Here is a 24,434-nt window from a genome sequence, read left to right as displayed (position 1 = left end):
ACAGTCCATTTACAAGTTTGGACATTTCAGGTCACACACAGTTATGCCATTTTTTTAAATCAAAGTTTGTTTCCTCCTTTCTTAACACAGTCATTGAGGCACTGTCAACTGTGAGTGACACAGCTCAAGGAGGTTGCTTCCCAAAACTGGCCCACGTCCTCCTGGTCAGAAATGGCAAATATAGTGAAAGCTGGCATACACCAAGCCAGACACCATGCACAGGAGGCTCGCTATTCCAGCCATCCATCTGCCAAACCAACACCATTTCCAGCAGTCAATTGTTTTCTGCTTTGAGTTTTAAACTTTTAACAGGTTGAAACATTAGACTTACTCCATGCCCTGTGCAGTCTGGCGGGCAATATCAATTAGCTTAATCATCTCAAACTTGGTCTCAATGATGTGAAGGTGGTGGTACAGACTGGAACCCTCACACCACTGTGTCACGATGGCAAGCTGCGGAGTCGTGGTGTAACCCATGAATAAAAGGATGTTCACATGCCGAGTTTTCCTACACAAGATAAAATATTCCATTAATTTACCATCCATTAAAGCCCAGCGGTTCAACATTGTGAGCTGAGCCAAACGATTCAGAGCGCCAAGGAGTTGAAATGTTTTACTGGACATGAGTGGTACTAGATTATACAGTGCCTTCCATAGTGTTTGAGACATTTATACATTTATTTCTTTGCCTCTCTACACAATTTAAATGGACTGCCGACACTCACTGCCTGTGCAGGGATCCGACTAGAAACCTCAACAAATTCTTAGCCTCCACATTTGCTGCCTGATCCGCTGTTCCACCAGCAGTTTGGCATTTACACGTGAAGGGAGAAACTGCCGTCTGATGAAGCATACAGTGGGAATGGTGGTGAGATGGGAAGAGACGTCATCTAGATAAATCTAATACAATTGCACCATCCACAGAGCCCCAATTAATTTACAGTTTAGGGTCAAGATGAATAATTACAGCCAATTTAAATTTGAGAGCAGACAAATTATTGGAATCAATTTTCATGGAACTGTATACATTTTCATTTGGAAAACCATTAATTAATTAAGAACAGACAGCATGAATTTAACAGTAGATTATGTATGACTGACTTGGTTCATTTTCGAAGGAGGTAACCAGTGTGGGCTGTGTTTGATGTGGTCTAGATGGGATTTTGACTCTTTTGATAAGGTAGCAAATGGTAGTTTGGGCAGAAAAAGTAAACACCCACGCGATACATAGAATCAAGAAATGCAGCACAGAAAACAAGTACTTTCTACCCATCGCGATCACACGGCCTCCTTAGGTCCAGACCCATCTACGCCTTTTTTTAATCCAAGTATCTGTCCAAATGCCTTTTAAATGTTGGAATTCTTTCTGCTTCCATTACTTCTTCTGGCATTTTGTTCCAGATATCTACCGCCCTGTGCGTGAAAAACATTCTTTTAAACAGCTATAAACTTCTCGCTCTCATCATAAACCTGTGCCCACTAGTTTTCCCATTCCCCGAGTCCCATTCCCTGGGAAAATGATTCTGACAATCTATCTTATCTATGCGTCAAAGGAGAGGCGAGTACACAGAAAGTGGCAAACCCGATCCAAATTCCAGCCTAGGGCAAGAAGAAAAGGACGATGTCCGTCGGCTGTTTTTCTAATAGGATTCATTTGGGCTCAGTACTCAGGACCCTGTTTTTGGCAATATCTAGGAATCATTTAGGTTTAAGTCATGATAAAAGGACTTGCAAATAATATTTAAAAATCGGCATATGACTGACAGGTGACGTGGGTGAATAATGATTTAAATACTAGGGTATATTCATAAATTCATAAGTTACATCCAACTACATCTGCGGAAGCACAACAGAGCAAGGAAATATAAAACAATAAAAAAGGATATACAAATGCAGAAGAACATGGGGACTTTGGAACTGTGGATTGATTTTCAAAAGACAGCAGAGCAGGTGGATAAGATGCCTGCAAAAATATTTTTTAAAAACCCCAAAACAACATGGAATGTTTTCCTTTACTGGTCAAGCCACAGAATGTAAGAGCTGGGACATTGTGCAGGATCTGTATTCAACATTATTTAGGCCGCAGTTTGAATATACTGTACCACATAATGTAAAATATGTGATTGTGTTGAAGATGACAAGATGATTTACAAAGACATATTAAGATTGGATTTTTTTTTCGTTATAATGAAATATTGGATTATGTTGGGGTTGTTTTCTTTGAAACACGTGTGGCCCAGTGGCAACAGCTAATTAACTGTAATTAAATTACAAGGGTCCTGGATAGAGTAAATCAGAAAGATCTTATTCGTAAATCATTTGAATACCTCCAAGGAGAACAGAGAACTTTAATGTCAAAACACCATGCACATACCTCTAATGACAATGGATAATCTGTATCCCTCTAAGAATGATGCATTATCTTATAATAATCATTAATGTTTTTTCAGTAAATGTGAAACTCAGATTTTGCCTCCCAGGCTTGTTCAGTCTTCTTACCTGAGAACTCCTACTTCATTTTTAAAGGCTTGTAGCTGTTGAGGTGTTGGAGCTGTAACATTAAGCATCTTCACTGCAACGTCACCTGTGAACAAACAGCATTTATATCACATGGCAGTCCCACAGAATAAGGCCAAAAAGTAGCAAACAGCTTTCACAATTGAGGTAGAAAGTGATTGTAAAAGCTGTGCCTCACACAGTGGCTGAGGCTTTATCCGGTGGGTAACGGAACATGATTACATTTCCAACATATGCTTCTCTCAGACAGGATGGTGGAAGGATTAATGTCAGTAACTTTGCAGTTGATCACTGTCCATTTACTCCCGTTGGAAGACGAGTGTGGCGTGGACATTATTCCAGAATTCAAAAAGATTCAACCTGTGCTGACCTTGCTACAATTTTGAAACAAGATACGTGGGTGAATAATTATTTAAATACTGGGGTATATTCATAAAGTCATAAGTTACAGGAGCAGAATTAGGTCAAACTGGGGGGGGGGGGGGATGGGGGGATGGTTTGGTTTGGGCATTCTTATATTGAGGCTGGATGAATGGTTAGCTTCAAAACCTTGCACTAACTCATTCTGGAACAAAGTTGCAGCCACACATTCTTCTAATTCAAATGGGGCCACACAATGGCATGGCGGTAGAGTTGCTGCCTTACAACGCCAGTGACCCAGGTTCAATCCTGACTGCACTTTCAATACATAAAGCAATACTTTCATTTGGCAGAGTTCTGCAGGCCTTTGGTTTTAAAACCAATTCATCAACTAAAATCTAAAGCTGCTGATATGTTGTTCAGCATGAGACAGATTAGCAAAATAACTGGAATGAAAACCAAAAGATATATATTTTAATATATTCCCCCTTCACTTTCACAGTGATAGCAAGCCTTGCAAATTGTGCTTCCAAGTGAAGGCAAATTGCAGAATGTTCCATTTACTTGGAAGAGGGTACCTTGATTTTAGTATCAAGAGTCTGTACGGTATTTTTCTTTCATTAAGAATGAACATACAGTGCCCTCCATAATGTTTGGGACAAAGACCCATCATTTATTTATTTGCCTCTGTATTCCACAATTTGAGATTTGTAATAGAAAAAAAAAAATCACATGTGGTTAAAGTGCACATTGTCAGATTTTAATAAAGGCCATTTTTATACATTTTGGTTTCACCATATAGAAATTACAGCAGTGTTTATACAGTGCCCTCCATAATGTTTCAGACAAAGACCCATCGTTTATTTATTTGCCTCTGTACTCCACGATTTGAGATTTGTAATAGAAAACATCTCAAATTGTGGAGTACAGAGGCAAAAAAATAAATGATGGGTCTTTGTCCCAAATATTATGGAGGTGTAAGAACACCCATCTGTAAAACACAACAATGTATACAGTAGATGATTCTCAGAGAGGTGACAGGACTGTTAATTCCTAAAACACCTCTGCATTGGATAACCATACACCAAGTGTTTTAGATCACTGAGATATTCAGATGTATTCATTTGCATTACTGATTCCCTTTTACAATGGTCCCCTGTAAGGCAATGACAACCTCTTCAGTACTTCATGTTCCATACCATGCCATTTTCCTTTATATACTGTTCCAAATGAGCCTGATCCTATCCTTTGGCCTTGTGTGATCTGTCCGTTAGAAATCTCCCAGTCGTCACTGGAGTCTCTTCGGCCTATAGTTTTCTACAAAGAGAGGATTATAAAACTTGTGTTGCGTATTTAAATATTAAATATTTCATTCTGAAAGTTTCATTCACACCAACTTACTTTTCAGAACTATGCCAATCACATTAAGCATGCCACCATCACACACTGCGGGCATTCTCAGAATTCTGTAACACCGGGGGTGGGGGGGGCATCTTTCAAGGGTATTGGCCTTGTGCCTAAATCTGTACAACAATGACTTGACAATGAACAATGTAATCCAACCCCAGCCCCAGCCAAGCCCACTTCATCTTAAGCATCTTTTTCCTGGCACACAAGGAGAAACCATTGCTTTCCATACATCAAAAGTGATGGTCAAAAAAATAAGCAGGTGCCATGGTGTAATGAGATCTGAGCCTACACTAGTGAAGGAGTTGTGAAGGCTGGATCATTGAATGTATTCAAGGCTGAGATTGAAACTGCAATCAGGTCAATGGGAATAGGGAGAAAAGTTGGATTAAGACAATTATCAGATCAGCCATGAACTTGCTCAATGGTGGAGCAAATGCAAGAAGACCCTACTTCTTTCTGGGCATTGATAAATAATCTTTGCATCCAATATCCTGATTGATGAAATCAATTGAAGTATGTTAACATTGACTTCTTGCAAAATCCATTCTTCCTGTGTACTTCTTGTAAGTTTATATTCAAGTATCTGAAGTTAAGTTTAATTTAAGAAACATTTAACATCACTTTATATAATTATATAATGTACAACATTGGCTATTACTTGTCCTCATGGAACTATGGTTGAGGAACAAGCTACCAGGAGCAAAGATATCTGATTCTCGACCTGGAAGAAATGAAATGCTTACTCAGACAGCTCAGGCATAATTATTCCTTTGGGAAGTATATTCCAGCAAAAACTGGCACCTGTAATACTGTATCCCTGCAAGAGTCAAGTCATAAATACCAACTTGTTCTGCAGTGTGTTCAACAAAAGGTTTTCCCTTATAATCATTGAGTTACATTATAAGAACTCTATAGACACTGTGAAGAGCATGTACTCTTCTTTAAGGATTTCATCACCTGCATTTGGATTCATCACCCATAATGAGTCCAAACTTCTCATTTCATTTCATTTAACTTATCCACTGGCCGGATCTGTACTTTTCCTTCTGTTGGGAACAGTTTACATTTGCTTTCTGTGAACATCCACACAGAGGATTAGGAATAAGGCCCCAAACTCAAATTCTTGTTTTGAGTGATTGAAGGGGAAATCAATAGAACCCCTTGAAGTGCAAGATATTTACTTGAATGGTTCCCAGATGAAGTATTTAGGGATTGTCTTAAATTGCACCCAATTGGTATTTTGTGATTTGTCACCTGGAAATCCAGGGGATTCTCCGGGAAACTTCAAGATTTCTTCAACTGACTGGACACCAAATTGTATCATGTCAAAGCTTATGGGTAACCAATGATCAATGAGGCAGTGAGAAATGGGGAGAAAGATTTCAACCTATCAAGCTATAAATTATTAGAATTAAATGATTCCAGACCAAATATAGAATTTCTAATAAATGTAGACTTACTAGGTCAAAGGTTAAAGAAAAACTCTACCAGTCTGTGGACACCTCCTTTGCTGAAATACCCATTACAATTATGGGTAGAACCCTAATGAACCACTCCAATGTTAGTGTATCATTCAAGAAAGGTTATATTAACCATGGAGGGCATTTAGAAGATTTAGGAGAAATTCACCAGCTTACTTCTTGCAGGCTTGCCCTAACACAAATGGCTGGAAAGGCTAGCTGTATATTCTTTGTCAATGAAAATAATAATAAAATCTATATTCTTTGACGTTTAGAAGAATAAGATCTTATTGATATATAAAAGACGATAAGGAGGCAAGACAATGTAGATGTTGAAACGTTTCCACTAGTGGGAGTTTCAAACAAAGGTTCATGGTTGCAAGACAAGGGGGTAGTCACATAAAATTGAAGTGGCCAAGAGCGAGAACCCAGTCAGATTCCAGACTGGAAAGTCAGAATATTTATCCCAGGGTGGTAATGTCAAACACCAGGGGGCATAGATGAGAGATGGAAAGTTGTGGAGGGGGTAAGATGTGGAGGGGGTAAGTTTTATTTTACACACTGAGTGGTGGGTGCCTAGAACCTGCTGTCTGGGCTGGTGTGCATGCTGTGGTGTTTGAGGTTTTTAGATATGCACATGGATATGCAGGAAACGGACAGATATCGGTGAGATATACAGGCAAAAGAGATTAGTTTATTGTGACGTGAGACATTCTGGGCTGTAGGCCTATTTATGTGCTGTACAGTTCTATGTTCAATGTGTTCTAACATCTTCTGGGAGAGTTCACCCTCTACAGCCTACAGACCTTCAGTCGGGATTTATCCCCCGGTCACAACATGCATACAGCATCTCAGTCTCTCATCATTCTTGCACGAAGGGCAAGAGCTTACCATCTTATTCCGGTCCTCAGATGATGACTTCCTCTCTCGAGGCTGTGTGCCAGGTGACTTCTGCAATGTTTTCACACTGGACAGAGATCCAGGCAGTGAAGCAGGTGGTGTAGCAGAAAGCCCTGCTGTGGACCCTGTTTGTATATTTTTTTTTAAATAGGTTACAATGGGAACAGGAACAGAAGAATTAATAGGTAAGAGAGAAAGCAATGAATACTACTGTAACCAGTGATCCTTACAAGGCAATGAGCTAAGCTATAACCTTGACAGCCCATGCAGGGTACGACACAGGTGAATGACCTTGCAGCCAAAGTGGCTCCCAAAAAAAGGTGTGACCATGCAAATAACTAATGCCATATTTGTGATTGAGGTGGAGGAGAAGGGAAAGAGAAAGAGTGAAGCGTGAAGTTATAGCTGTCAAATGGAATTATTTTGTTTCTATTGCAGTGTAGCAATATTATTAGTATCAGACCCTACTCCGTTATTGAGCAGTCGGCAACAGGCTATTTCGTTCAAGTTCTTCAAGCCTTTAGTTCGACTTCAGATTGGAACAAAAAACAAACAAACCAGTGGATGGAAATCTACAGGATTCATAACTCAATAAAGCCACTTTTTAAAAGGATTATAAATCAGCAACTACATATTTTAAGATTACTTCATGGAGAGTTGGGGCATAGGCTGTTGCTAAGGCTGTCTTTACACAACAAGCAAACTCACTGATAAACAGGACTGCAAAACTAGCTAAGGCAGGGCACTCAGCACAGGAGGGCCAAGCAAAGTTGCCATAGTTCGTGGACCTTGGTTGAAAGATTACAATGGGTCTTAGACTATCATGGATCAAAATACGATTTTGGAGACAAGATATTTTCATCTTTCTGGTACTAGCAAGTTTTCCGAGGAATTATACCCCACCAACAGCCAGCACCCGAGGAACTGCACCCCACCGATAGCCTGCACCCTTGGGTCTGTACCCCACCAACAGGCATCACCTGAGGGCCTGTACCCCAACAATCGGCACCCAAGGGACTTTACCACAATAGCCGGCACCTGTGGGTCTGTAGCCCACCAACAGGTGATACCCGAAGGACTGTACCCCATCAACAGTGGAATTAATTGCCACAGAAGGCTGTGGAGGCCTTCAATGGATATTTTTAAGGCAGAGATAAATGGATTCTTGATTTGTACGCGTCTCGAGTTATGGGGAGAAGGCAGGAGAATGGGGTTAAGAGGGAAATATAGATTAGCCACGATTGAATGGCGGAGACTTGATGGGCCAAATGGCCTAGTTCTCCTCCTATCACTTATGAACAGGCGACACCCTTGGGACTGTACCCCACCAATAGGTGTCAGTAATGGGACTGTACCCCACCAACAGGCGGCACATAAGGGACTGTACCCCACCGACAGACTGCACCTATGGGACTGCACCATCCAAGAGCTATTTTTTTTCCATCTATATTAAAGTAAGCAAAATGACAGAGTTTAACAAGAGGTGAAGACCTGAGCACTACTTTTGTTGTTTTTAAACATTATCAGACAACCCCTACTGATAACTTGCTTTTAATGAATAGATGGGGAGTGATAAAAATATTTATGGAAGAATATTTCTTCCCAGCCCAGAAGCTTAAAGTACAGAATGTAAGAATAGCACACAACAGAAACTGTAAACCTTTTAATCTGGTTTAGGTTCAACACCAAAATCATGTCAATGGATGTCATTTCTAAATTCTACTTTCTAAGGATATTTATTCTTCAAAATGATTTTAAATCAATAATTTGATTTTGTTTTGCCAAAAAGGATATTATAGGTCTTATAATTGGTGTTTATTGGAAGGCAGATAACCCAGAGAGAAGGCATACAGTCTCTTTCATTCAACTTAAGGAGTGACTCTAAATTATAAAACAGTACAGGAATGTGTTTGACCAAGAAACCAGGTGCTGACCAGAAGCAGTATTTTGTTTGTCGGCCTCAAGAAAGCCCAATGCGATCTTTTCACCAACTGTCATCCACACCACCCCTGAATACAAGTCCACAATGTATTATAACAACATTGATCTATACACCCTATGACTCCTTGCTCATACAGAGTATTTTCATATTTGTGGGCAAAGAGCCTGTTTCTCTATGAATTATTATTACGCCTTTCAATGTTGGCTGGTTATTGCAGTTTTTCCGGAGGCAGTCAGCCAACAAGATAAAGAATGTAATTATCACTTTTGGAGGTTGAGCTGTGGGTATAGTTCTTGCCATGGGAGACTGCAAAATCAAGTCAATCCACTGCTAAATGGATATTCTGATAATGATCATTGCTCCTCGCCCTCACTTTGTAAAATCAGAGCAGCTGGCTGTGCTCCTTCTTCCTCTGTATTGGTAGCAGCTGAAAAACACAGCTTCAGTGATGAGGATTGCAGAGAGTTGATCAGGGAATGCCGAGGAACAATATTGTGAATGCTTGGCATCGGTAGACCAGGTGATGTTCAAGGACTCGACAATGGGCATGGACAAATACGCGACAGTTGTTGCCGACTTCATGGGAAGTGCGTGGTGGAGTGGGTTCCCACCAAACCATTCAAGTGTTCCTTAACAAGAAGCCTTGCATGAGCTCAACAATCTATTGGGGATCAGATCTTGTCTGGCGATACAGGGTCATATAAAGTTCAGGGATGACCTTATTAAAACTATCAGGAAAGCAAAGAGACACTTTTGGTCTAAAATGGAGGATCAGATGGACGTGTTGCAGCTGTGAAAGCAATTGCACATTATTATTGCTTGTTTTTGCCCGATGGTAAGCAGTTCAAGTGATAGCAATGTATCATACCCGGACAACCTCAATGCTTTCTATGATCGCTTTGAAAGGAAGAACATTGATGTGCCTTGTCAGGCCCATACAGCCCCCAATAACACTCTAATCTCATTCACCAAAGCTTATGTTAGAAGATTCTTCTCGAGTAGGCTGGAGAAGCATCCAGCCTTGACAGTGAGTACCTGGTCACGTTCTTAAAACTTACTTGGGGCAACTGGCTGAAGATTTGCAGACATCTTCAACCTCTCATTACTAATGTCCAAGGTCCCCACCCACTTTAAAAGGACATCCACAATAACAGTGTCCAAGAAAAGCAAGGTGACACGCCTCAATTACTAACAAGCAGTGGTATTAACGTTCATGATATAGTTCTTGGGCCTAGAACCCTACAATTCACCTACCACCACAACAAATCAACAAGGGATGCAATCTCACTAGCTCTCCATTCTACATCGGACAATAAGAACAACAATGTCTAGCTGCTGTTTATCAAATACAGCTGAGTGTTCAACACGGTCATTTACTCTAAGCTTATTATCAAACTTAGAGAACTGGGTCTCTGCTCATCCTTTTGCAATTAGATTCTCGACTTACTCATCAGAAGACCATAATCAATACCAATTGGCAACAACAATTGGCAACAACACTTCTTTGATAACCATTAACACAGAAGCACCCCAGTTCCCTGCTCTTCTCTTTCTATACCCATGACTATGTAGTCAAGAACAGCTCCAACACCAACTTTAAATTTGCAGGCAATACCACTATTGTTGGACAAATAATAGGTAATAATGAAAGTACAGGAGGTTGATTGAATGGTTCCAGAACAACCTTGCTCTCAACTTTGGCAAGAAGGGGCTAATTGTTGACTTCAAGAAGGAAAAGCCGGAAATCCATAAACCTGTCCACTAATGGGTCAGCAGTGGAGAGAGGCAACGACTTCAAGTTCCTAAGCATGCATACGTCTGAAGACCTGTCCCAAGCTCAGCACATCGATGCAATCCAAAGAAAGCTCATCAATACGTCCACTTTCTTTGAGGAAATTTGGTATGTCGATGAATACACTATCGAACTTCTACAAGTGTACAGTAGAGTGCTTACTGACTGGTCAGTAACTTGAATGCCCAGGATCGAAGCAGACAGCAGAAAGAAGCAGACAATAAGCAGTCTATCTGACCTGCCCACAATTTAAGGGATGACAGGAGGTACTGCATCAAAAAGGCAGCTGTCATCAAAGACACACACTACCCTGGCCATGCTTACATTTTGCTATTCCCACTGAGAAGACCGTACAGGAGCCTTAAATCCGTGGCCACCAGCAACCATCTTGAACACTAGACAACACTACCTCAGCCACTATGATCTACTCTGGACTTTGTTTTGGTTGCACTACAGACTTTGGTTTTGCACTATTATGATCTGGTTAGTAGATATTTCTGATAATTAATTTACTGTATTATTAATGATTGTATATTTGGTAATGTATAATAATGGCCCTGTAAAACTATAGCAAGAAAGAATTTCACTGTTCTGTTGCTAGTGCATGACAATTAAACATTGTTGACTCTCGATTCAGAATTCTCTTTTACCCAATCTGATTCGGTGACAGGTCTATAGTGATAAATAAAAACTAAAATTCTTTCCTTTTCCAAATGGTCCTGACAAGCTACCAACGCAAACGTTTGCCTACTTATTGGGGCATCTATCTGCTAATCCCAGTGAATCATGTTTGCAGCCGGTTTTACTACCGGGGATGCATCATTTGCAAGGCCTCAGCCTGATACTGCTTCTGATCAAACTACCTGTTCCAAAGTTCCTGGATCCGTGGAGTGGCCATGAATCTCAGGTGAAGCAGCAGTGGTGAGAGAACCAGTGTGGTGCAATGTAAAGTATGTCTGAGGAACGTGCAGAGGTGGGTATGCAATGAGAGGCTCCCAAGTACCTCTGAACACGGGACCAGGCTCAAAATCAAAGACAATGTCATTGGGGTAAGATTGCAACAAAGGGCTGGGAGTCCGAGAGCGGTATTTCCTGAGGCACCTGACCGGCTGCGTCAAGGGGCCTGTGGGAAGAGAAAAGAAAAGGAGTAAAGGAACAGGAAAATAAACCCTGTAAACAGGGTTTCTTCCTGTTGGAGAGCAAAAAAAAAAAATGCAGGATTTCAGCTGGGGGATCTTCCCTTGTTTCGTACAGTGCATGTCCATCAACACTTCTGACCAGTGAAAGAGCAATGACTAAAGTTCTTACATATACACACCAGTCCCATTTAATCCCTTATTCATAAATCAACTGGGGAACATACAAGTGGACAGACATCATAGCCATTTTCAGGAGTAGCTTTACAACAGGGCCACTCCTCGTGTTCTGCCGAGTGGTGCTCAGTTTGAAGTGACCAAGTGTCAAATTTAATGCCCGATTAACTTTTCCGTAAAGGAGCTCTATGCTTAAAATGGGATTACTGTGCAGCTTTTAACATTTTGACTTCCCTCAATATAACAGTAGAATTATTTTTATTTGCCAATTGTAATTCCTGCTAATTTCACAGGTTCAATTCCATACGAATGGCAACTAGAGGCTGATCACATGACCATGCAATTTCTGACAACAGCCTGAAATGAACTCCCTCTTGACATCCACTCCCAGACTGAAAGCAACATGGGCTTGGATAGCGTCACTTCACACTGTGATTAGCAGTCCCCATAGAAAAGCACTCAAAGTATTTCAGTTTGTAAATGTAACTCAATTCACCAAATGCAGACCATAAAAATCCAATCTATCTTATATGTGCTCAGTCAGATAAAGTAACTGAATTAAACCCATGGTGGAAGTGAGAATTTCCGGCTACTCTTAAAAAATTAATCATCTTCTCTTCATCAACTCTGAAACACAGGTGTTTTGAGAGGTTCCCAAGTACCTCTGAACATGGGACCAAGCTGAAAATTAGAGACAATGTCACTGGGATAAGATAGCGACAAAGGAGGGCTATTTCCTGCAGGTACAATTTTCTAGCCGTGCTCCCTTGAAATAAAAAGGACAAGCTAATGGCATTCCAAAATGGGGTGATATATAGTTAGGCCTTTAAAAGAATGCTGTATCAAAAGAAGTGGGATCAGACTGACTTTAAAGATGACTAGTGACATTATTCCAAACAACCTGCACGTTTAATGAACCACATTTGCAGACAGTCCATTAAATTCAGTCCCTTGTGCTGAGCTCACTGATCACAACACATTTGAGGCAGAGTGATTGTGTTATGGAAGGTTTAAAGACAGATTAGGATCCTGCTCTTCATCAGCGTTTTGGGATTCCTAGAATGTGGGCATGGAAATCACTAATGACACAGTTGCAACACCATCCGTGATCAGTTTACCCACCCACAGACAGACTCACGCCTCAGACAAAGCAAGTGGGCAAGTAACCTGCCAGCAAGGAATTGACGTTTGGGTACGAGGTAAAATTACCAATTTTATAAAAAAGGATCCCTAAAGTGCTTGGATTGCTTTTTTATTTTGATATTATTAGAGGAAAGTTAACGGCCAGATGTCCAAACCTAATAACTTGCTGCCCTGCATCTATGTCCTGGGACTTCTTCCATTTTCCAAATGCCAAAAGTAATTGTCATTCCATTAAAATCTGTTCATGTCCTTAGATGGCATCACTCTAGCATTATATCAAAATTAAGTACTTCATTGACCACAGAATGCACTGCAAACATGAATATTTTGGGGGCAGATATTGTCCATTAATCAGAACTCATTGCTTCGAAGGACAGTCAATCCCAGCTTTGAGAAATTGATTAGATGAGGACTTGAAGGAAAGCTAATTGGCAGACACTAGGGAATGAGCTGATGGCCTTTGTCTATAGCATCTTGAATCACTCATTAAGGAAGTAAGGGACGGGACAGGACAGAGAGAAAGAAAGAAAGAAAGGAATAGCACAAAACAGAACTAAAAAACATTTTTTTTAAAGAAACTTGTAAACCTTTGGAAGATCTGTTTGTCACACAACAAGTTCTTACCTCCATCACCTCGATGTAGATCCTGGTCTCGGATCAGACCCTAGGAGAGAAGGATCAAATATTAGCCACCCTGTTGTATTGCGCTTCTAGCAACTGGCTGAAATGGATTACAGAAAAAAATGATTTTTCATCACTGGAGGGGCAGGTTTCAGAGAGATTGTGTGGTCCAAGGTTAACCACTATCAGCATCTGTTTCACAGAAGAGTTTAAGATGCAGCATGCACAACTCCTTTCTATTGAATTATCTGCTATAAGACTTGGTGTAAATGAGCTATAGAAATCAGAAAAGTTTCATTTGTCCCAATCTGGATGACCTCAGCCAAGTGCATTTGGGCAGGTTTGGAGAAAGTCAAACAGGCATGTTTGTCACCGTTGGTGATTCTGACTGAAATAAATCCCATTTCGGACTCAGGCACAACATTAAGCCTCTGTAATGCTCTCAAGGTGAATGTTACTCCCCATTTTCAATGTCTTGACTTCCAGGGGAACAATGATAGAATAAAATAATTATCAAAATCACTGATGATACAAATCCTCCAGGAACAAAAATCATACTGCTGGATGAACTAAATGGGTCTGGCAGCACCTGTGGAGGGAAATGGACAGCCAATATTTTGGATCAGTTTGCTTCTTCTGAAAGGGTAGAGGGGAGATATGGTAGAACGAGATGAAGAGAAAGGATGGGGCAAGTGCTGGGAAGTGTTAGTGGATCTAGGTAAGGAGAGGTTGATTGGCAGATGAGACAGGTGAGGGAGATAGAACCATGGGTGCAAATGGTGGAACCCGACAAGAAAGTAATGCGAGGAGTGAAATGCAGAATAAGAGGAATGTACAGTGGGATGAGAAGAACGTACAGTGGGACGAAAGGAATATTCGTGTGGGGGGAAGAGTTGATCAAAACTAAATGTGGGCGGAGGGAAACTGATGAGTTCTGTATGGGTGCAGGAATCATCAATGTAGCAGAGAAACAATTGGGGAGTGGTGCTGTGGCCAGCTAGGAACAAAGTGTGTTCGACATGACCAACAAAGCGGCATGCATAGCTGGGACCCATGCCAGTGGCTATGGCTACTTCTTTAATTTGAAGAAAGTGAGAGGAGTCAAGAGAGGGTATGTGGGTGAAGGGAGTGGATAAGTCAATGCAGTTGATGCCACGGTAGGAGAGTTGGAAATTAAAAGTTTGAAAGAAAGTAGAAGGCTAGCAGGGCATGTCCAAGGGGAAGAAGAACGTTGAAGATGGGAGAAAGGGTCATCAGTGGGGGTCACGGATTCCTTGCCAAAGAAACAGTCATGGAACCAGAGGCAATGGAAGATGATCTCAACATCATGGCAAACTTGAAACTCAATGAAATGTGGGCACATGGGAACAAAGGTAATCCCTCTGCTGAAAACTGTGCGTTCAGCTTCAGACCGAGAGGTCGGGGGGACGGTGTAGACATGTTATGGGTTAGGCCTGGGGGCAGACCATGAACCTGGACAAGGAGATAAAAGATAGAGTCAAGGTATGAGGAAATAGGAGTTCAGTGCGGGCAGGAGCTGGCAGAATCCATGGGCCTACCAGGACAGTTACGTTTGCAGAAAGACTTCAGGACTGGTGGATGAAAGATGTATAGCCTAACAGGTTTTTACTGGGTTCTCAATAAGAGAAATAACTCCAAATGAACAGAGCAAGAAAGATGCACAATACAATCCGTCAGTGTACCACATGGTCAATCGCCATGTTCCCATATACTAATCAGATATTATAGAGAGGTGTCTCAAAACATCCTCACAATCAATTAAATAATTTTGAACTGCAGATATGTAACATGGAATATCTGGTTGCCAAGTTCGAGCCACAGCAGAGATTGGATATCTTATCAATTGAGTACCATTGGTTGAGGAATAAGCATCAGCTTGAACATTGGGAAAAACGTGTTCATTCTTTAGCAGTAGCTTTGGGTCTTTTAATGGCCATCGCAAAAGGAGCTTTCTTAACAACTCATCTTAAAGACACCATCTCAGATGTCTGTGCTGATGTGACCCAATTACAGGGTAGCATTTCAATTTAAGTTCTTCTGCATTGTGGCCTTTGATCACAGTACTATGGAATTATTATCCTATTGAACACTCAATGGCAAACATCAAGCTGATGCGAGAAATACTTACATCAATATTGACCTGCTCGATTGTGTTGAGATGTACATTTGGAGCAGAGGATGATCTGTCCCTCTGTCCAAACTGATTCCGTTGGTCTTCTTCCCCAGGTCTGAAAGGCTGTGGGATTGGAATTGATTTTGTTGGGGAGGTGATGGGGTGGGAAAGGGACCTGTAAACATAAAAATATCCATTTCATTCATACCCTCAGTATCAGGTCAAATTTCAAATTTTCATCTCGCTGTTTCCTTCTAACCCAAGCCAAATACAGGCAACAGCATTGTTTAATGGTTCAAAGCTGTAAGGTTGTACAGTATGATAATTCAACCATGGAAAGTGTCCATTACAAAGTACCCAACAAGGTGAGGCCAAGAATTAATGCTGGGACCAGTGGGATACACCTATATGGCAAATGATTTAATGATCAGAGTGCTCTGTGCATTGCTTCCAAGATGTTACTCAAATAGCCAATTATTTTGTCCGAAGGAAGAGTTGGCCTTGCGTATAGTACATTTCTATACACACTTGATCCTTCTCGCCACTTCAACTTCTATTTTTACCCTTCAGTGTCAACCCTCATGATTCCTCCAACCTTTCTTTCCTCCCCTGTAATATCCTTGCCATTCAAACTTAAAAACATAAGAAAAGTAGCCAATAGATTGCAAATTGCTGGCCTCTAGCATTGATTCTTGTGGCATACTATGAGACAATCTGTCAATCTGAAATGGCCCATTTATCAACACTGTACATTTGAGCTAATCCTCGATCCAAGCCAATTCATCACTCTCAACTGTGAGCTATTCATTTTGATAACAATTTGTTGTATGACACCTTATCGCATGCCCTTTGAAAATACAAATATGTTTATACTAATGTGCCCTGCAGGTTACATCTTTACATAAAAAAAACCCAATTTCATTCTAAAAATCTATATAAATTCGACACCAAAGCACAGCAAGGAAAAGAGTTGTGTTACCACTACTTTAAAGATTTCCAGTGTTTACTTCTTAATGAATATTATGTTACCTCTTCTCCGGGTCATTTTATTGATCAGTCACATTATATTTGCTACCAATAAATCAACTTTGACTGATCCAGAATCTAGAATTTAGAAAGACTAGTATTGCATCGACCATCTCTGCAGCCACCACATTCTCTCGCTCTAGATGCCCGCCTCACCTCCCCAACTTCAAACATTCACTATACCTCTTCCTCCTCCTTCATCTCTCTTCCTTATTAGGCTGTGGGCCGAGAAGCTTTTTTGTGCAGTTTCATGACCCAACTCACGGAACTACATGAAAATTTCACATATTGTGTAAAAATATTATATAAAACATCCCCGAAACTCGTCAAGAACAAAACTTGCACATTTTTCTATTAAATTAGAGAAAAACTGGAAAACAATTGGGTATTTTTAGTCCAATCAAAGCACGTTTAACATTGAGTCGGACGCCAGTTGGCCAATCACATGCTTTGTTTCAGGCTAGCTAGGCAGGGAGCACAAATCATGGCTGAGACTGCTTCTACTGATGCCTGTTTTACTGGAGATTCCGATGAAGGTTCTTTGTTGTTCTGTGGAATACATGTCGTGGAAACTTGTAGCTGGGTAATTGAATTTAGTGAGAAAAGCATTAAGAAGTCTGAAGAATGTGCAACTAAGTGGATAGAAGTGGAACAAAGCCTTGAAAGCAAAGTCGCTGCTAAGGTGCTGCAACACAAAGAGGACAGCCAAGTCGTGAAATCAGTGAAACATTGTGAATCAACTGGAACTGAAAGGTAAGATCTAAAGACCGAATTTATGAAAATTAATCTGTATGGACTTTCATTAATTTAATTGCACCCTTTTATATGAAAAAATGAGATTTGGAGGCTGTACATTCACTGATTCATTCCCTGATTCATTCACTGATTCATTCACTGATTCATTCATTCATTCATTCATTCATTCATTCATTCATTCATTCATTCATTCATTCATTCATTCTTGAAGTTGAGGGCCAAAACTATGTGTATCCATAACAAAGTAAATTAAACATTTTCACTAATGCCAGCTTGTTGTAGTCTAATAAGTCTTTAACATCTAATCTCGGGGCTGCCTGCGATCACTTAACGAGTAAAAGTGCTCCGACCGCGGGGCCTAGGTACTTAACATAGTGAAGCCGCGGTCTCGTTAAGAAACGGCCAAATCTCAAACGCGGAGCCGCTGAGTGTGTTTGGATCATCTCCGCGGGGGGGGGGGGGCGGGCTGTACATAATGCCGTCTGTAGCAGCCATTTCCAGGCCCCGACCACGGGAGAAAAACGGAGGAATATTGACTGCACTTTATAGGCTTCCATCGGGGTGAGAAATGGTCAGAAATGGCTGATGTTTATGTAGAAATGAATTGGTGTATGTGATCTTGAGCTTGAACTAATTTATCTATGGTTCCTAGTTCTCTATATTCACGTTGCAGAACCTCCTTTTTCTTCTTCTTAACCACGTCATTTGTGCCTAGATCCACAACTACTTACGGCTGCTCACCTTCCCCCTCGAGGATGTTCTGAGACTTACCCTGTGGAGTCGGAGGTTGGGACTGAAGGATACATCCCTGAGCCAGGTGGTGTTCCTATGGATGACACATCATCTTGGGTAATTGGATGGTTTTCATAGATTCGTGAAAGAATTAGCAAACTGGAGAAATATTGTAAAAAAAATAGAACAAATGGGATAAACATGGGAATGAAAATCAATATTTTATAGATCTCATCAAAATTGCTCCAATCATTTTTGGTTATTAAACCCAAAATACTTTGCTGTGAAACAAGAAAATCATCACTTTATACTGCGTCTCGTGCCAGTTAATCACTATTGAAGTGCAGCGACTATTTTAACAGTGGAAATGCAACATCCATATACAGCAAGGTTCCACCACAAGGGATGTTATAATGACAGATAACATATTTTCATCAAGTTAACTGGAGAATAAGTATTGGAAAGGTTCACTGTTATTTTCATACTAGTCTCATTAGCTCTTTTACATCAACTTGAGAAAACAGTTTAATAGTACATTTTAATGAATTTTACTAGTAGTCTAAATATGTTTGCTTAACTCCATGGAGTTTACCCATGAACCTTTAGATTATGAAGTAAGAGTGCCACCCAATGTTCCATTGCTTACATGTAATGAAACATTCCATAAATGTGTTTGGTGAAAAACCATACCATGACCAGCAGAGGGAGAACCACATTATCTTTCAAGTCCAAACAATTTGAAACCTCATGTGCAATTTTCAAATCAAATTCTTGAGTAAAATACATCCACCTGAGGTAAGTCAATTATTATTTTTAAAGCATTTGTTCAAAGCTAGACTTGTCATAACTATGTCCATCCTTATAGTAATTGTTCCAGAGTTCTAATGAACATTAACAATCAAACAAGAGACAGTAGATGTCGACCGACATTGGGCACGGGCAGGAGGGTTACTGAAGAACATTGAATTTCTGCAACAATCTTGCCTTAGTCACTTCTGGGGTCAATTCATAAATGGCCAGAATGATTGAACTCAAGTTTGGTTGGAACACCTCTGGGTTTCTTGTCAAGGACCACACCACCAAACAAACTTCACCGATCTTTTAAGTTTGAGATGAATGTTTTGGAAAGTTTTGCTCTGTAGGCCTGTGTTTCATCCCCTATTTTATTACGAGGGTTTATCCAATTAAAGCTCCCATTTAACTACAGACCTATCTCAGTTATAATATTTCATAATATTTCCACAGACAAATTTCCACATTTGTCTTCTTTCCGATGCCAATGTACTTACTCTAGCTGGTCAATATTCACACACATGAGGGGCACCTCTGTGCTACAGCGTTGGTGGAACTTGTACCCACATGTCTGACAACGAAAACCCTGAAACAGCAATTTACGGCAAAAATCGCAGAACGCCAGTGTGAAAAAAGTCTTTCGAACCTGGAAGGGAAAGAAATGAAAATCAGAACCGGACAGGAATAAGATATCCTGAAAGGAAAAATCTAAAGCTGTGGTCACAATGGCAGCCAATTACATGACATTGCTGTGTCCCAAACATTATGGTGCCCTGAAATGGGGGGGGGGGGGGACTATGTATAAACACTGCTGTAATTTCTACATGGTGAAACCAAAATGTATAAAAATGGCCTTTATTAAAATCTGACAATGTGCACTTTAACCACATGTAATTTTTTTCTATTACAAATCTCAAATACAGAGGCAAATAAATAAATGATGGGTCTTTGTCCCAAATATTATGGAGGGCACTGTATCGTTGTGAAGAGAATGTCCAGTCTTCTCCCACTTACATTCATGACATTCTGGCTGCCTTTGCCACTTTAATAGATTTTTTGGTCCTACACTATAGATATCCAAACCCACTGCATCTTCATCCCACACTAGGACCTCATGAGTGCCCACTTTCTCTTTAAACAGAGGCATGACCATGCCCTCTACCATCACCCTCCTTTGTCTGGCAGAGCTCATTCACGTCAAAATTATGCTCATTTTTACAAGGGACATGCAAACCATTTTCCTTTCAGTTCTGTTCTCTCCCCCCTCCTTTTCCAGTATGTTGATGAGACCATTGCAGCTGCTTCCTGATTTTCCGCTAAATTTTCTGCCAATTTTCATCCTGCTCTCAATTTCAACAAGTTCATTTTTGACAGAGTGTTTTTGAGTTATACAGCACAAATCAGGCTCTTCGGCCCAACTCGTCCACGCCAACCAAGTTGTCTAATCATGCTAGTCCCACTTGTCTGCGCATGGCTCATATCCCTCTAAACCTTTTCTATCCACATACCAGTCCAATTGTCTTTTCAGTCTGAATATTATCCACCTCTACCATTTCCTCTGGCAGCTCATTACATATATGCACCATCTGTGTGTGAAAGAGTTGCCCCTCAGGTTCCTTTTAATTATTTTCCTTTCCCTTTCTCCATTTCAGGTTAGCACCCATTTACCACCATATCCATGAACTCCCAGAGCACCTACCCTGCTTCTTGTCAGAACATTTCCATTCTCATTTCCTGTAACCACTATAAAGCTTCAAACAATGCCAGCTTTCATCCAGTGATTCTGATAGATCATTTTTCCTCAGCCATGGTTTCCTTTTCAATTTAGCTGATGATGCTCTTACGTTTTAGTTTTTGAGATACAGCGTGGAAACAGGCCCTTTGGCCCATTGATCCTGCGCCAACTATCAATTACCTGTACATTAGTTCGATTCTACACACTAGGGGCAATTTACAGAGGCCAATTAACCTACAAAACTGACAATTTAAACTTATTTGGCCATTTGCATTGTTCTAGTATACATAAAACAGAATCACGCCATTCAGCCCACAATGTCTGTGCCAAAGATTATGCCAAGCTAAACTACTCTCATCTGCTGGCATAAGATCCATACCCCTCCATTCACTGCATATCCATGTGCCTATCTAAAAGTCTCTTAAACACCACCATATCTGCCTCCACAACTACCCCTGGCAGCACGTTCCAGGCACCCACCACCCTCTGTAAAACAAAACTTGCCTCACACATCTCCTTTAAACATTGCTCCTTTTATCTTAAAACAATGCTGTCTTTACAGCTGGCACGTTGTAGTCTTCAGGATGCAACAGCGAATTTAATCATTTCAGCTAACCAGTGATTCCAGTCTTGTATTCATATTACCAGTGTTTTTTTTACCTTTTCCTCCTCAGTATTTCAAATTTCATACATCTTTTATTTACATCACCCTAACCATCTTTCTCAACTGGCATCATCACTACTTGTGTCATTCAACCTCTCCTGGTCCCCATCCTGTCACAGACCTTCCCTTGCTCTCTCCAACCCTCCCCACTCCCAATGCAACCTAAAACTTATTTCAGTTCTAACTTTTCCTTGTTCTGATAGATGAAACTTGAAATCTTTAGTGTGTTTCTCTCTCCGCAGATGCTGTCTGAGCAAGTCCAGTAATTTTGGATTATGTTACAGATTTTTGGCATCAGCGGAGCTTTGGTTTTAGATAACGCTCATCCAGATATTTGCACAGCCCTCCCACTGTTAAAGGGCTTTCTCACGGTGCGACCTGACGCAAGACTTAACAAGAGTTTAACATCGTGGGAACCTCCTGTGATAACAGTACGGCATTCGTGGACCACCGAGGACCTCCGTGGCGCTAACGGCAGGTAGTCGTGTAACTTTGTAAGGTCGGGAGAAAATTCAAACATTTTTGAATTTCTCCAAGAGTGACTTGAGCACTTTTTGGTGAGCGTTGCAACATTGTATGAACGCAGATGCCAGTGCGATATCCGTGCGATATCCGTAATGACTCTTGCGGGTACCGTGGGAACTCCTGCGAACGGTAAACCCGGAAGCTTGACAGAGGGGACATAAGGTGAGTAACAAAGGTGGTCTCAATATCGCCAATGGACCATGTGTCCATCGAGGACGTCCCACCTAATTGTCATTGTTTGAGAATCTTTTTCACAGTAAGACTTGCAGAGATGCCTCTCAGAAAAGCGCAAAGAAAGGGGTCAAAGAAAGTCAGAACGTTTTTAGCCATGCAGGTAAATGAGGAGGAGACTCAGCAAGAGAGACAGGTGGAGAGGCAAGAGGAGATGCCAGAGATACCACTGCCTGTGGGCTCCTTGGAGCAGGGAGAGGGTGATCAAGGTGGAGTTGAGATTGCCTCCCCAGTAGCTGTTGCCTCCCCAATAGCCTCAGCAGACGATAACATAAAGGGAAGATGGCAGAAGGTAAGGCCATATAACTTCAACAGGGAACAAGAGGGGGAACTGGTGGAGTGGTACCAATGCAATGAGATTCTCTATAACATGCAGTAGTGTTCCTGTGGTCGGCTACCCATCAATATAGCTGTCCTGCCACGGCACACTCCCCAATTGTGAATTGTAGTAAGCGCAGAGATGGTCTCTTTGCTCTTTCACACTGGATGTGCCCGAGTTACCTTTCAAACGCTGCAGTGAGACCATTTTCAACTTGTTCGCACCACTTCTCCAAGCACCTAGTGTTACTTCCCCTGTGTCACTGTCCACTATGTCACCGTCCTGGATGGATGTTGCTGATCCAGCAGCTGCACCTCTCATTCGGATCAGGTTGTGCAGAACACATGCTGCATATACTATACTCTCCATATTCTTGGGCCTCTGCTCCATCGTCTTGAGCAAGCATCTAAATCTGTTTGCCAAGATGCCAAAATAATTTTCTACTACCCTCCTGGCCCTTGACAGCCTGTAATTGAAGATCCTCTGTTCCCTAGTTAGATTCCTCTGTGGATATGGCTTCATAATCCAGGGCCGTAGTGCAAAGGCTTCATCAGCAACCATCGCATATGGGATGTCCGGGCTGTCTTCTCCTGACAGAGGTTCTGGATCAGGCATGCCTGCTGTTCCACCTTCCATTTTCTTTCCAAGCCAGGTTTCTTTCCAAATCCGGCCATCACCAACACTTCCAGGTGTGCCCACATCCACATACAGGAAGTTGTAGTTATAATCAACCACCGCTATGAGTACAATTGAGTGGAATTTCTTGTAATTGAAATAATTTGAGCCACCTCCGGGTGGTTTACGAATTGCCACATGCTTGCCATCCAAAGCCCCACATGTGTGAGCAAAGTTCCACCTGTTTTCAAACCCCAGTGCAACTCTCTTCCACGCATCTGGTGTACTGGGGCATTCCATCACTTCAGCTGAATAAAATTGGATGATCGCCTCACAGGTTTCTCGGACAATACCACAGATGCTGTTGGTGGCGACAAGAAAGTTGTAAGATAGACTTTTATAAGAATCGCCTGAGGCCAAGTAGCGGAGGGTGATTGCTATGCGCAACCCTGGTTCCAGTGCCTTTCTCATTACAGTGTCAGTCTTCTTCAGCAGAGGTCCCAAATTATTATTTAACTCATTAAAGAGCTCGGGTGAAATACTGACAACGTTTTTGAATGCACTTTTATCCTCTTCGCACAGCACATTAAGCAGTTGCTCATATTGTCCAAATTGAGGTCTCCGTTGAAACATGGGCTTAACCCAGTGAGACTTCCTCTTAATTCTCTTTTTAATTAATCTCACCCTTCTGCCTTCACGCAAGCGTTTTCGATGCACATGTTGCGCTAATGCATACAGCGCGTCAATGAAAATAACAACCAGCCTGTACTAGAAACAACTTTGTATAGGCATGTCTGCAAATGAGCCAATTCTACGAACGGAGGATATTTATATAGTGTGTGAAAAAAAGTGACATCATTTGTGCCACGTGATTAACTACACTACTGTCCACGCTGTTCATTCAATTAACGGGAAAGATCGGGAGACGGACAAGTCACTCGCACAAATGACAGAATTGCCGAGTACCGTGGGAACTCTTTATCTACCCCCCGTTATATCATGCGGAACTCGTGCTGGACCACGACCACTTCACTCTGGTGACATCTTGCGTCAGGTCGCACCGTGAGAACCGGCCATTACCCTTGGACATTTCGCAGTGCCTTTGGTGGTGTCCAGACACTAAACTGGGCACAAAATCTAGACATTTCAACGAGATGACTGGGGATGGAGAAATCAAGGAGCCAAACATGCCCACATTCAGCTTGGCAACATCCAATTTGCACCAGAGATTTCCTGCAGAATGGAGATTGACATCTAGACAATCTGTCAATGGCACCAAGGCTACTGTCCCTTCACCAACACAGTTGCATCCCCTTATTAGATCATAGCGGATGACACCTCAGCAGACATCAGCATGGCCCAAGAATACTGTGTCATGGGCACACAGCGCAAGTATACTAAATCAATTAGCATATTTCTCTAAAGGCTTACCTAATCAAACAACCAA

The 24,434-nt window shown here is 41.4% G+C and overlaps 1 protein-coding gene across 2 annotated transcripts in view; it reads right to left on the bottom strand.

The window, feature by feature from the left end:
* braf (B-Raf proto-oncogene, serine/threonine kinase) overlaps window positions 1–24,434 on the bottom strand; it is a 74,244-nt gene that overhangs the window by 13,948 nt on the left and 35,862 nt on the right. The window contains exons 6-14 of one of the 2 annotated variants that reach the window (XM_033037757.1): window positions 19,396–19,544; window positions 18,146–18,265; window positions 15,608–15,767; window positions 13,462–13,501; window positions 11,385–11,504; window positions 6,639–6,772; window positions 4,077–4,194; window positions 2,500–2,584; window positions 332–508 (exon numbers count right to left, since the gene is read on the bottom strand). In XM_033037757.1, coding sequence (XP_032893648.1) covers window positions 332–508; window positions 2,500–2,584; window positions 4,077–4,194; window positions 6,639–6,772; window positions 11,385–11,504; window positions 13,462–13,501; window positions 15,608–15,767; window positions 18,146–18,265; window positions 19,396–19,544 — 1,103 coding nt within the window. The remainder of the gene's footprint in view (window positions 1–331; window positions 509–2,499; window positions 2,585–4,076; window positions 4,195–6,638; window positions 6,773–11,384; window positions 11,505–13,461; window positions 13,502–15,607; window positions 15,768–18,145; window positions 18,266–19,395; window positions 19,545–24,434) is intronic. The other variant, XM_033037758.1, reaches the window with a different exon arrangement.

The sequence above is a fragment of the Amblyraja radiata genome, chromosome 19 (genome assembly GCF_010909765.2).
Source record: "Amblyraja radiata isolate CabotCenter1 chromosome 19, sAmbRad1.1.pri, whole genome shotgun sequence".
Lineage (NCBI taxonomy): Eukaryota > Metazoa > Chordata > Chondrichthyes > Rajiformes > Rajidae > Amblyraja > Amblyraja radiata.
The sequence above is the reverse complement of the archived record's forward strand: the minus strand, read 5'-3'. Positions and strand labels throughout refer to the sequence as shown.